The 11383-nt window shown below is 40.0% G+C and overlaps 1 protein-coding gene across 1 annotated transcript in view; it reads right to left on the minus strand.

The window, feature by feature from the left end:
- Positions 1-10668, minus strand: part of nrn1la (neuritin 1-like a) — a 72941-nt gene extending 62273 nt beyond the window's left edge. The window contains exon 1 of the mRNA XM_044194240.1: positions 10408-10668. Coding sequence (XP_044050175.1) covers positions 10408-10465 — 58 coding nt within the window. The 5' untranslated portion in view covers positions 10466-10668. The remainder of the gene's footprint in view (positions 1-10407) is intronic.
- Positions 10669-11383: the final 715 nt, after the last annotated feature.

The following is an 11383-nucleotide window of genomic DNA, read 5'->3' on the forward strand; positions in this document are numbered from 1 at the left end:
TGTCCTCTCACCTGGTCAACAGTCAGGCACACAGCAGAGGTTACAGGCGGGGGAGGGGGGAAGTCGTCAGTCTGGAGAGGGCCGTTAGCCTGGGTGCCAGTTGAAGGGGGAGTAGGACTCTCCCAGAAGATGGAGGAGGGGGGAGCAGTGGACTCAGAGGAGTCTGAGGGCTGACAGCAGCTGAGTTAGAAGGGGGATGAGCAGGAGCCGGTGTGTCAGATCTGTTAAAGAACAGATTAAGTTTGTTGGCCCTGTCTAAGCTGCCTTCAACTCCTCTGCTGCCAGTCGGTCTGAAGCCAGTGATTCTCTTCATGCCGCTCCAGACCTCTCTCATGTTGTTCTGCTGGAGTTTCCGCTCCAGGTTTCTCCTGTACTTCTCCTCGGCCTCCCTGATCTTCATTTTCAGGTCAGCCTGTATTTCCTCACCTCCTCCCTATTACCATCAGTAAATCAGAATCAGAATCAGAATCAGAAATACTTTTTTGATCCCCGAGGGGAAACTCTTTTGTTACAGCAGCTCACTATCACTATTATACTACTATTATAACTATCACTATTATACTTCTATTTGGCTAAAAAAAACTTTTAGCCAAAAAGAGATGACTTCTCTCATCTGTAAAAGTCATCCTACTGCCTCTGTCTGCACTTGGGTCAAATGCATTTACTGAGTCATGACAGTCGAGGTTTTCGTTATACGAAAGTGGGCGTGATTTCATCTAAAGCGTTTCAGACCAAGCTGCGAGACAACGCTGCCAGAAATTACGTGGCTCGCAACTGTGTGGGCAGATCTCCGAAGAGTGGGTGTTGTAAACTCACCTCTGAAAGAACAGTTTGCAATATGAGGGAAAATGTACAGCTGCAAAAGTCTCAATATGAAGATTTGTCCTTGTGAAACTCAAGTTTAAACGTTTCAAAACTTTTTTTCTCAACATATGCACGCAAGTTTTCAGATCACCATTTACAAGTTTTCAAACCTGAAAAACAAACTAAAACAAATGTAAAACTCAGAAAATGTGTTGGAGAAATGCTGAAAAAAAGTGCTGCAGTTGTGTGAAAGGAAAACTCAAATACAAAATAATGATTGCAGAGATTTGAATTTTTTTTTTAGCCTATCAAAACATTATGCAAGGCTTCAAAACTTAGTGTCAATCTTGCAAAACCTTTTTTATTAGATTTCAAGCTTTCAAGCACTGAGTTTCAACTTTTCAAAGGTTTTTTTTCCCTTATTTTTGAGATATGGCATGATATTCATCCCATAACTGACTGGCATCTATTTCTAAAGCATTTTTGCAATGAATTACAAAGTAAAAGAACTAAGGGCCAAAGCGTCAGTGGTTCTTCAAAGTTTAGGTTATGGAAAGGTTACGAGTTCCTGTCATCCAAAACAACTACATGTGTCTAAATGTCTGCGTAGGTTGGCTCAGCTGTGAACAACTCAGGCTGACAGACAAATGTGTTTTCCTCAACCTTCACATCTTTGATGTCTTTAGTTTGATTTTCCCGTTGGCTTGCTTTTTTCTTTCATTTGACAGTGTCTGGTTTATCTCCACCTTCTGGTTTCTTAAGGAGTCTGCGGTCAATTGTGTACTTTCTTCATCTCTAAGTCCCTGTAGCCACAAATCTGGGCTCTATCCACTTCACCTTCACACACAGGCATTCTTGCATGCGAGCACACACAGCCAAACATACATAGGTAAACAGGGACAGGTGCAGGCTTTCATATACAGTATGCTCATCTGCCGAGGCATGCACATATTTTTTTAATGCTCGTGTCACTTCACATCCTCGCAGGTTGTGCACTTTATTTTTTCATTTCCTCTCTCATCTGTAGCAGGATGCAGACAAACAAAAACACAAGAAAAGTACTTTAATTGAACTAAACTGCTAAGGGAGCAGCAAAAGCAGAGTTGCTGAATGCAAATCAGTTATATGAATAATTTTAACAGAATAGTTCAATGTTTGGGGAAATATTTATTTATTTGTTTTCTTTCTGAGAGTGAGATGAGAAGATTGATATCAGTCTAACTTCTTTGTAAAAGAATTCACCCCAACACCTACCAACACCTTTTAAAGCTTGCTAATTAACACCCATCATTTGTTTTGTCTATACATAATTTTGAACTTCTGAAGCTAATTGTTTTCCACTGATTCCAGTCTTTTTGTTAAGCTAGGTTAAACACATCCTGACTCTAGGTTCATACTTAAAGCACATGAGATTGATGTTAATCTTCTTATCTCGCTCTCGAAAAGAAAGCAAAAAAATGTATTTCCCAAAATATTTAACTATTCCTTTAAAATACATCTGACAATCTGTTTCTTGCTGAGGCGAAATGACAAATTTCAATGAGGTAAATATATTTAATCACTGCACCCACAACACAATGCTAAAGCACAAGAAGGCCAAACATATAGTGTGAAGAAAATGCGGCTCTGCACACTAATGTCCATTATCTACGGTTTTTTTTAATCATTTTTGAAGGTTGTAGGTAATGCACTATTTGTTTCCATTATTTTGATTATCAGACTGCATTATATATATATATATATATATATATATATTTGTGATATGTTGTACTGTTTCTGTGGAGTTTCCTATGAATTTGGACATTGGTAACATGCAACTAGGACCTGCATTTCCCATGCTGCATAACAAAACACAGGTGTTCTCTCTTTAATGTCATTAGAAGCTCTTGGATCAAACATTTTACCCAGATGAAGGACCTTACAGTGTAGAGTCTTGTTTTCTGCAAGTTTCAAATAAGTAAAATAGTTCTTGCCTGAACTGCAGAAGGACTGACCAAAAAAAATACAAAAATCGTTTAAAGTAGCAACGTGAGTCTTCAAAGCTGCACAAAACAATCTTTCTTATTATCACCAAACTGCAGTTCCCCTCAGCTCTGCAAAGCGTTTTAGCATCTTTTAGCTCATTGTTTTGGTTTTATGGCCATCAACTTTTTAGTTTTCAGCAAAATATCACCAAACGACAGTACAGAGCTGAAGTGTAATTTAAATGTAAACGTTTGCATGGTCAGCCCAGGGCCATGTAGGTTTGGATTTTGTTTTCCCTTAATAATAACAACCTTCTTTAAAAACTGTATTTTGTGTTTACTTGTGTTATCTTTGACTTATATTTAAATTTGTTTGATGATCTGAAACATTTAAGTGTGACAAACGTGCAAAAAAAAAAGAAATCAGGAAGGGGGCAAACACTTTTTCACCACTGTACTTCACTTCACATTATTACTGACACTTTTCAAAGCATGCTAATAATCATATTTTTTAACAACGGAATTGATGAATGGTTCCAGTGACCGGTTCCTATTCAGCTCACGATTCAGTATGAAAGGAGAGATTTGAAACTTGCTTGAGATAAGTAATAAGTAATCAAGCTCAATTAAAATTTACTTAGCATTATTATTATTATTAGTAGGAGTAGCATTAAAGCTGCATTAATCAATAGTTTTATATTAACGATGGATCAAATGACTATGTGTAATATGAAAGGGGTGTTTGTAGAGATGAACCCACAGAGAATTATCACCTGACACTTCATTTCCTCTCAGCTCTACATGTCATTTTAGCATCTTTCACCTCATCGTTTTTGGGCCTGAAACTTTACTGTTTTAGTTCACTCACCACTGTCATCAACTTCTTTTTCAGCAGCAGGCAGCTGTTTTCAGTGAAAAATCTCTAATAAACCCACTGTACACTACCTAATCAGACAAAGCTAACAACTATCTGGTGAACATAGAAGCATTTAGCTGCTAAAGAGCCAAATATTTCCCTCAGAAGTTGGTAGAGACTAAAACTGTGCAAGAAGGAGAGTGAAGATGGAATTTACATTTCACAGGTGGCCAGAAACACAACTCCAAATGAATGCTAATGTTGCACCGTGTCTGCTGGATGGTTAAATACGCAACTGTTTGCTAACATGTTAGCCATAACAAATTGTTTATACATGATAATATGTCAGTGATGTGTTTACAGCTGGTTCTGTTGCCCCCAAGTGAACACAAAATCCCTTATTGCAACTTTAAAACCACACCAGTGTACTGCACACTGTGCATGAAGTACTCTAGTGATCTGCAGTGATCTGCTCCTGCTCACATACAGGGCCTTTTTACATCAGCAGCTGACTGTAGTCTTGCTGACTAATGCTCTGCCCATCAGGGATAAGATGAGAACATTATCAATCTAAAGATGCTACATGATCTGGCCATTTATTGCACTAAAAGGCTTTATCACATTTTAGAGGGATGCCTGATTACATTTTGACTAATGATGACATCGTCAGTTTCTACATGCCCCCTTGCCTCTGTTTACACTGCTGCTGTACTCAAAGAGGTCTGGCCTTGAACCTGTGTGGGTCTCATTCGTCCTTCACAAAACTGCAGGGTTTTTTGTGTACTCTGTCTCTCCGTTTCCATTTCTGTGTTCCTCTTTCTCCCTGGTGGATTTTATTCAAAGTTTCCAGAGTTGGAGAGCTTTTGCAGGATCTCTTTTGTTGGCTTCAGATCTTATTAAATTGAATTGTCCGGAGGCTCTGGTCAGTGATCCATGATGGTCCGCCTTTTTCTGACAGGCCTGATAAATACAGGTCCTGATCTCTTTCTGCGTCTCCATTCCTCTCTCCTCCTCCTTCTCTCCATCTTATTCTCTCCGTCCCCTTTCTCCACTTGCCCTATGTCTCTCTCACTCACCTCTGTAACACTTCTCTTCTCTCATGTATTGTGTTCCTGTAAACTACATTGCAATTTTTCACTTTTCTCAATTTCTCTCTGTCTTTCAGACCGAAAGTGAATGCTCTCTGCACTGCTTCCCTATGGAATTGTGTATTTGTGTGTATGTGTGTGTGTGTGTGGAGGCAGACTAAAAGACAAGGGCTCCACTGACCTTGGACACCAAGTGCTCTCCTCTTTGCCAATAACCTTCCTATATGCTCTATACACACTGCGTGGTGAAGTGTGTGTGTGTGGTGTGTGTGGGTAAGAGTCATATATGAAAATGAGTAAGCACATTAAACACATGCACTCGGATTTAAACTTCGGTTTAAGGAGCTACATGCCAACACACACACACACACACGACCACACAGTGAGAACAGGAGATGAATTCAGTTAGGTTGATTACAATAGAGGACAATGACTCCTTCATACAGTATATGTGTGGGTGCATGCAATACGGCGTCTTTAAACTGTGTGTGTGTGTATGAATATTCACGCTCAAGTACTTCATTACTTAGTATTTGTCAGAGGAAGCTTGACACAGTCACACCACACACACACACACACACACACACACACACACAAAGCTTGTTTAAATGGTCTTAATCCATTTTGTTCTTCATTCTACATGTGTACGCACACAAACTGTCACCCTTTGCTTACATGCACACACACACACACACACACCTACATCAACAATCCCCCTCGTGGAGATCAAGGAGAAACAGATACAAAAGAAATTGAGGACACTAATGTGTGTGTGTGTTACATGTGTGCATATACTGCTGTTGTATATGTGCTCGTTGTGTTTGTTGGTGTAAGATTCAAGTGTGCCTTTGGACGGTTTAAGTGCTTGTGAAAGATTTAACAGTATGTGTGCATGGTCACTTATCTTTCTGTCTGTTCATTAGGTGTGTGTGTGTGTGTGTAGGCATTACTTTCCTAACCATATGTGTCTGCATGTTGGTCAATGACTGGAAAGTAGAGCTGAACAGGAGGAAGGATATGGGAGGCTGAAGAACGGAGGAGAGGAAACAGGTAGAAAACATAAAACATGGAAACAGGACTTAGAAAATTAGGAAAAGAGGTGGAAATTACGAATGACTTTGCAGATTGGTTGAATCCAGTGCAGGAATGGTAGACTCACCACTACCAATAAAAACTACTATGTAGAGAAATAATTACTGAATGTAAATACATTGAATGGTTATTGCTGAAAAACTACAAAATAGTGCCATAAATGGGGTTTGATTTCATGAAAATGTTTATATATTATGGATTATAGCTTTAAAGCAGCTATAATCAATATTTCTATAACTTCAAATGACAATGTAAGAACAATGTGTCAATGTGAAAAGGTTAACTTGTATTGATGAATCTATAGAGAATTATCACCTGACTCTGCAGCTCCCCTCAGCTTTACATAGGAGTTTCAGCTCATTGTTTAGCTTCTGGCCCGCAGCTGTTTTCAGCAAAAAAAAGTCTAAAAAAAAGTCACTGTATATTGTGATGTGAGTAAATTCACATGTTGGAATAGTTAAATAAAAAGATTTAAAAATAAAAATAAAACCCCACTGTGCACTATCTGCTCAGCACCAAACAGCAAACAAAGCAAAGCCAAAAAAAAGTTATTTGTTATTACAGGTTTAACCATAATGTATATGCAATAACTATAGTCTTTCACTAACCTTAAGCATTGGGTAGTTACCATGCACAGGAAATGTAGGGAAAAAAGTTATTTTCAAAATGTTGAAAATGGAATTTAATAAAAACGTTGAACATTGAACGTTATCTGGGGTTTAGCAGAATCGTTCAATATCAGCACTCTGTCTGGAGGTAGAGTTGTTTTGGCAGTCTTCCATTTAGTCTTGGATTCTAACTAAGTTTATGTGTGTTTATAAGGTTGATAGTGTCAGACAAGACAATGTGATAGGCCAACAGCAGAATGAATGATTTCTTCATTTTCAAACACAAGACGCAATAAGACTACTGCAAATTTGCAGGTCAAATTTCAACATATGTGAACACAGACCAAGCTCAGACAGAAACTAGACACACATTCTAAAATTCATCCATCACAATGAAGTGAATGAGAGGAGGAGTAAATATTTGCCAGGGTGGTTCAAGTGTCTCAACAGTCATCTTATTTTCGCTACCTCTTTGGTGCTAAGTAATTATTGCTGAGATGTTTCCTCACTTGTGATCTCATGAGATCACGTCAGTCAAACAGTGTGGCCCATGAGATATGTACAGAACTGAGAGATGAGAGATGGAGTAAGTTTAAAATGAAAAAGAAGAGGAAGACATAGAGATAAAATTGGCTCCAGAGAGATGAGAAGTAGGAGAAACGAGGACATGAGGTTTGCTAGAAATAAGGAAGGAAAGGGGAGGGAGGGGTGAAGGAAGTAGGAGGAAGAAGGGAAGGAAGAAGAGGACAGAAAAAGTGTGCAGTGTGGTGGACACAGCTGTGTGTGTGTACGAGTTCAGTGGTAGAGACTGTGATCTTGAGTCGGACGGGGAGGAAAGGAGGGAGGAAGGAGGATGAGAAGCACAGGCAATTTTCCATGAGACTTTTAAACCTATTTTAATGAGGAATCTTCCACTTGATGTGTCTGTGCGGCAGTTTTTAAAAAAACACCTCGAAAACGTTGCAGTCGACCCACTGAGAGGGAACTTAGAGAGAGAGGAAGGTTAGGAAGTGTTTCCTGAGGAGAACAATTAAAAGCCGAATATAACCTCCCTCTCGCCTATGGACTGCTTTTAATATGATTATTGCGGCGCTGATGACGCAGAGCGGAGACCTGCACCCAGGGGAGACCTCCCTGTGTCTCTGGCCCTGATACTTAGAGCTCTTAGAGCAGAGACAGAGGAAACAACTGATACTCAACTGGAGAGAAGAGGAAGACAGACACTGCATGAGGCTCAGGTCAGGTCAGGTAACAAAACTTGCTTACCAGCACCTCTAAAACTCACCAATTAGCACTATATATCTATATGTTTAATACGTAGCCTGATTTCTTTGCACTTATTGGCTGGTTCATGCATATATAATTATTGTATTATTTTGTAGGCCACCTCTGAATCTTGTGTTTTATATGCCTATCCTTATCAATAGTATAATATCATTATGTATTTAATAATATGTATGTTCTTTACCATTGTTGTAAACATCCCACTATAGGCCTCTTTCACAGCAGAAATATTGACTTGTCGTAGTAGGAAACGCACAGGTGTAACTAGTAACATGAACGATGGCTCTGTTCTATTCAAGTGACCCAGTAAGTCGTGACAGTGTGACAGTGAGCCGGTATGAACAATACCAGGACCCTGAAACTGAACCAGCTTCATGGAATTCAGACACATAAGTATAACCCTCTTGATGCTGCTGATGAAGAGCGCCAAACGTGAAACATGCTGAAATCCAGGTCATGTGCATTCCAAGCTCTTATGTGTTTTTTGTGCTTTTAAGTGCTTGTATTTGTGCACATATTTGAGCAGATTAAATTTTCTCACTTTTCTGCATCGAAGCCTTCCTTTTTCTTTTGAGAAATGGTTAAGAAAATGATTTGTTTTTAAACATTTGCAAAATGTTGTGTGTATATATATTGAAATTATTCCCACGTGACTGAGTTCAGACTTACAAGATACACTGGAAAGACTTTCTACACTGGTGTACTACTGTATGACACATAGGAATAGGAGGTCCGTGTTGTAAAGCTCTATAGGGATCAAAGGCAGCTATAAATATTGTACTGGTTAAATAAGAAAAAAAAGTCCTAATTATATTTATTAATCTTGGCCAATTTGAATAGTTGTCTTTTTCAGTGTATTTGAAGCATTGATGATGGTTTTCTTTCTAATAGGTTTTTGAGCTTTAGATAAGGTATTTTAAGAATTTGTAACTGATGACAGTCCGAGTCATAGGTAACAGGAAGCACTGCTTATGGACACAACAACCACACATCAACGTACACTCACTCACACACACACACACACACACGATTTGATAGGAACAAAGAAAGAGTTTCATGTAAAAAAAATATCAGCCCATATGAATACATAACGAGCCTTTTCTTTCCCTGTGTGTCAGTAACATGACTGAGTGGAGGGACAGAGTGAGTGAATGGGGGAGATGACAGACAGACAGCAGCAGCAGAGGAGTGTTTCCCGGTCAGGTTCAGATGCGAGGCTGAATGGAGTCTCCGGAGCATCTGTGCGATTCATTCATCATTTATCTCCATCTGTGGGACTTTCCCCCCACGGTGTCACTCTCCCACGGGACCCCGATTCCATCCACCCCCTCATCTTCATTGCTCTGACAGCAGCAGCGGCATGGATTGATGATCAGTGATGATACAGATGATGATGATGAGTTTTAACATAGACTGTAGTTTAACGTGGATTAGATGTGGTTTCAGAATTTTTTCAAATGCCAATGTAATTCAATATTTTTGTTCATATAAAGGGCCACTCCACCAGTTTTACACATCAAGTTCAGCTTACTCGTCATGAAGAGTACTATGTAGTCTGGGAAAACTGTTGTGTAATGTCTTCTGTGGCTCTGGAGGGAGCTTTCCAAAAAAAAAAACCCTGATCATGTCATAGTGATGTAATCTGGGTTATCTCGGCTCGAGTTTAGAGACAGTACATTTTTAACAGAAAGTCTTCATCACAAACTGTGGACATAGAATCTGAAAGATGATGGCTTTTACCACACTAATGAAAGATGCTATCAAGTTGCTTCATGGTAAATGTAGGATCCAGTGTTTTTTTGGAGCTTGACCCATTCTGGGAACTAAAAGTCAGGATACCTCGACCTCCGCTGCATTGATTTTGACTATTCTTTTTTTTTTTTTGTCTCTTGTAAGTCTCTCAACTTTATGAAAGTGCAATATGAAATTGCTGGAGTAACCCTCTAATTTAACATACTTCACTTTAATAAGTCTATATATTTCACTGCATGGAGTTAATTTGCAGTGTGGTAGGTGGGAATCAGACGAGGAATCTCTACTATCAGTTTGACATAAAAGGTTCCCATCATCTGCATATTTAACATGAATGAATCTACCTTTGCTGCACTATTACTATAATGTATAAGTTACCTGACTGAGCTAAGGCTGGGGGGAAATGCTATTATATTCCACTCCAGCTGTTTATCAGCAGCTGTTTGCCTGTGTGTAACAGAGCTGGAAAGATGCAGCCAGATCACACTCAATGAAAATCACGACGGCAGTTTGCGTAATGATCCTGTATCCACCTTTGGGAACAAATACACTCACACAGAAACACTCAGCCTGCTGCAACCAAAACCTTTAGGCTATTTTTTGTTTTTTTATGATCTTTCCCCTGGTCCCTTCCTGTAGCAGCGGCACATGTTCCGCGGGATGCTGGAGATGAATGTGGGAAGCTACGGGACCCTCTAACTTGCAGTGCACAGGGATGCGGGGCAGAGTCAGGTCTAGAAGATGAGGCACGTAGTCTATAGCAGCAGACCATCTAAATAGCCTACATCAAGATCAGTCATTTTAAAGCACTAGTAATCCGAATCTGCATCTGTGTCATCCAGTTACGCACAACGACTCGCAGCCAAAACTACTAACAAAAAATCTCCCTCCTGCAGTGGAAGTTATTTGTTCAGAAATATAAGTTGCAACAGAATCACTAAAATATGTTCAGTACTTACTCATAAGCAGAGCAACAGGCAAGAAGAGGAGGCACGCAGAGTTCATCAGAGATGCCATGCTGACCCGACAAATCGTCCTCTGCCCTCACAAGTTTCGCCGAAATTCCCAAGTTGTTCTTACAAAAGAAAAGGCAGCACACACTGTCCCGCTCCACAGTGCTGGTCAGAGTGTTTCCCCTCCTGTCTTTGGTGCAGCTCTGTACTCCAGTGCGAGAGCATCCACCGTGCGCTCATCCGCTCCGCTCAAGGGGAGGGCGCGTCCGTGCAGAGGAGGAGGAGGAGGAGGAAGGAGGAAGGAGGAAGTTATACAGCAGCTCAGAGAGTCCCCGATGTGCTGCACATGAAGTCAGACCTGGTCTGGATGGACGGCTGGATGCTGGGAGGATTTTGGGGGGATGTGACAGTGCTGGAAGAAGTTTTCAGATCCTTAGGATAAATTACTTACACTAATTATACATAAAGTGTCATTCTGCAGAAAAGTGCCCTTGTGATTGATGTATTATTATATATGACATTATTAGATGGTTGAAGCTGCCGACCGAACTACTTTGTACACTGTTAGGTACTAGGTGGTCAAGTCCAGTGGTTCCCAACCTAGGAGTAGGGCGCCCCCCTACGGGTCACAAGATAAATGTGAGGGGTCGTGAGATGATTAATGGGAGAACTGAGAGGAGAACACAAAGTTCTCCTACACAATTTAATATTCATTTTTTCTGACTTGTTTAGTTGCTTTTTTGGTGAAATATTGGATAATATTACCTTTATGAGCCAGCAAAAGTTGAACAAATGGAACCAACTGAAAAGTTTAAAAGGGTAAATGTCTCTGTGGTAGAACTGCTAACAACTCATAGACAAGGGCCCCCAACCAGACACTGCTTTGTTTGTAAGGGGTCACAAGCCAAAAAGGTTGGGAACCACGGTTTTAATTCTTAACAATGTATAGTATTTTGTAAATGTATCATATATGTATGTTTAT

Source organism: Siniperca chuatsi, linkage group LG4, assembly GCF_020085105.1.
Source record: "Siniperca chuatsi isolate FFG_IHB_CAS linkage group LG4, ASM2008510v1, whole genome shotgun sequence".
NCBI lineage: Eukaryota > Metazoa > Chordata > Actinopteri > Centrarchiformes > Sinipercidae > Siniperca > Siniperca chuatsi.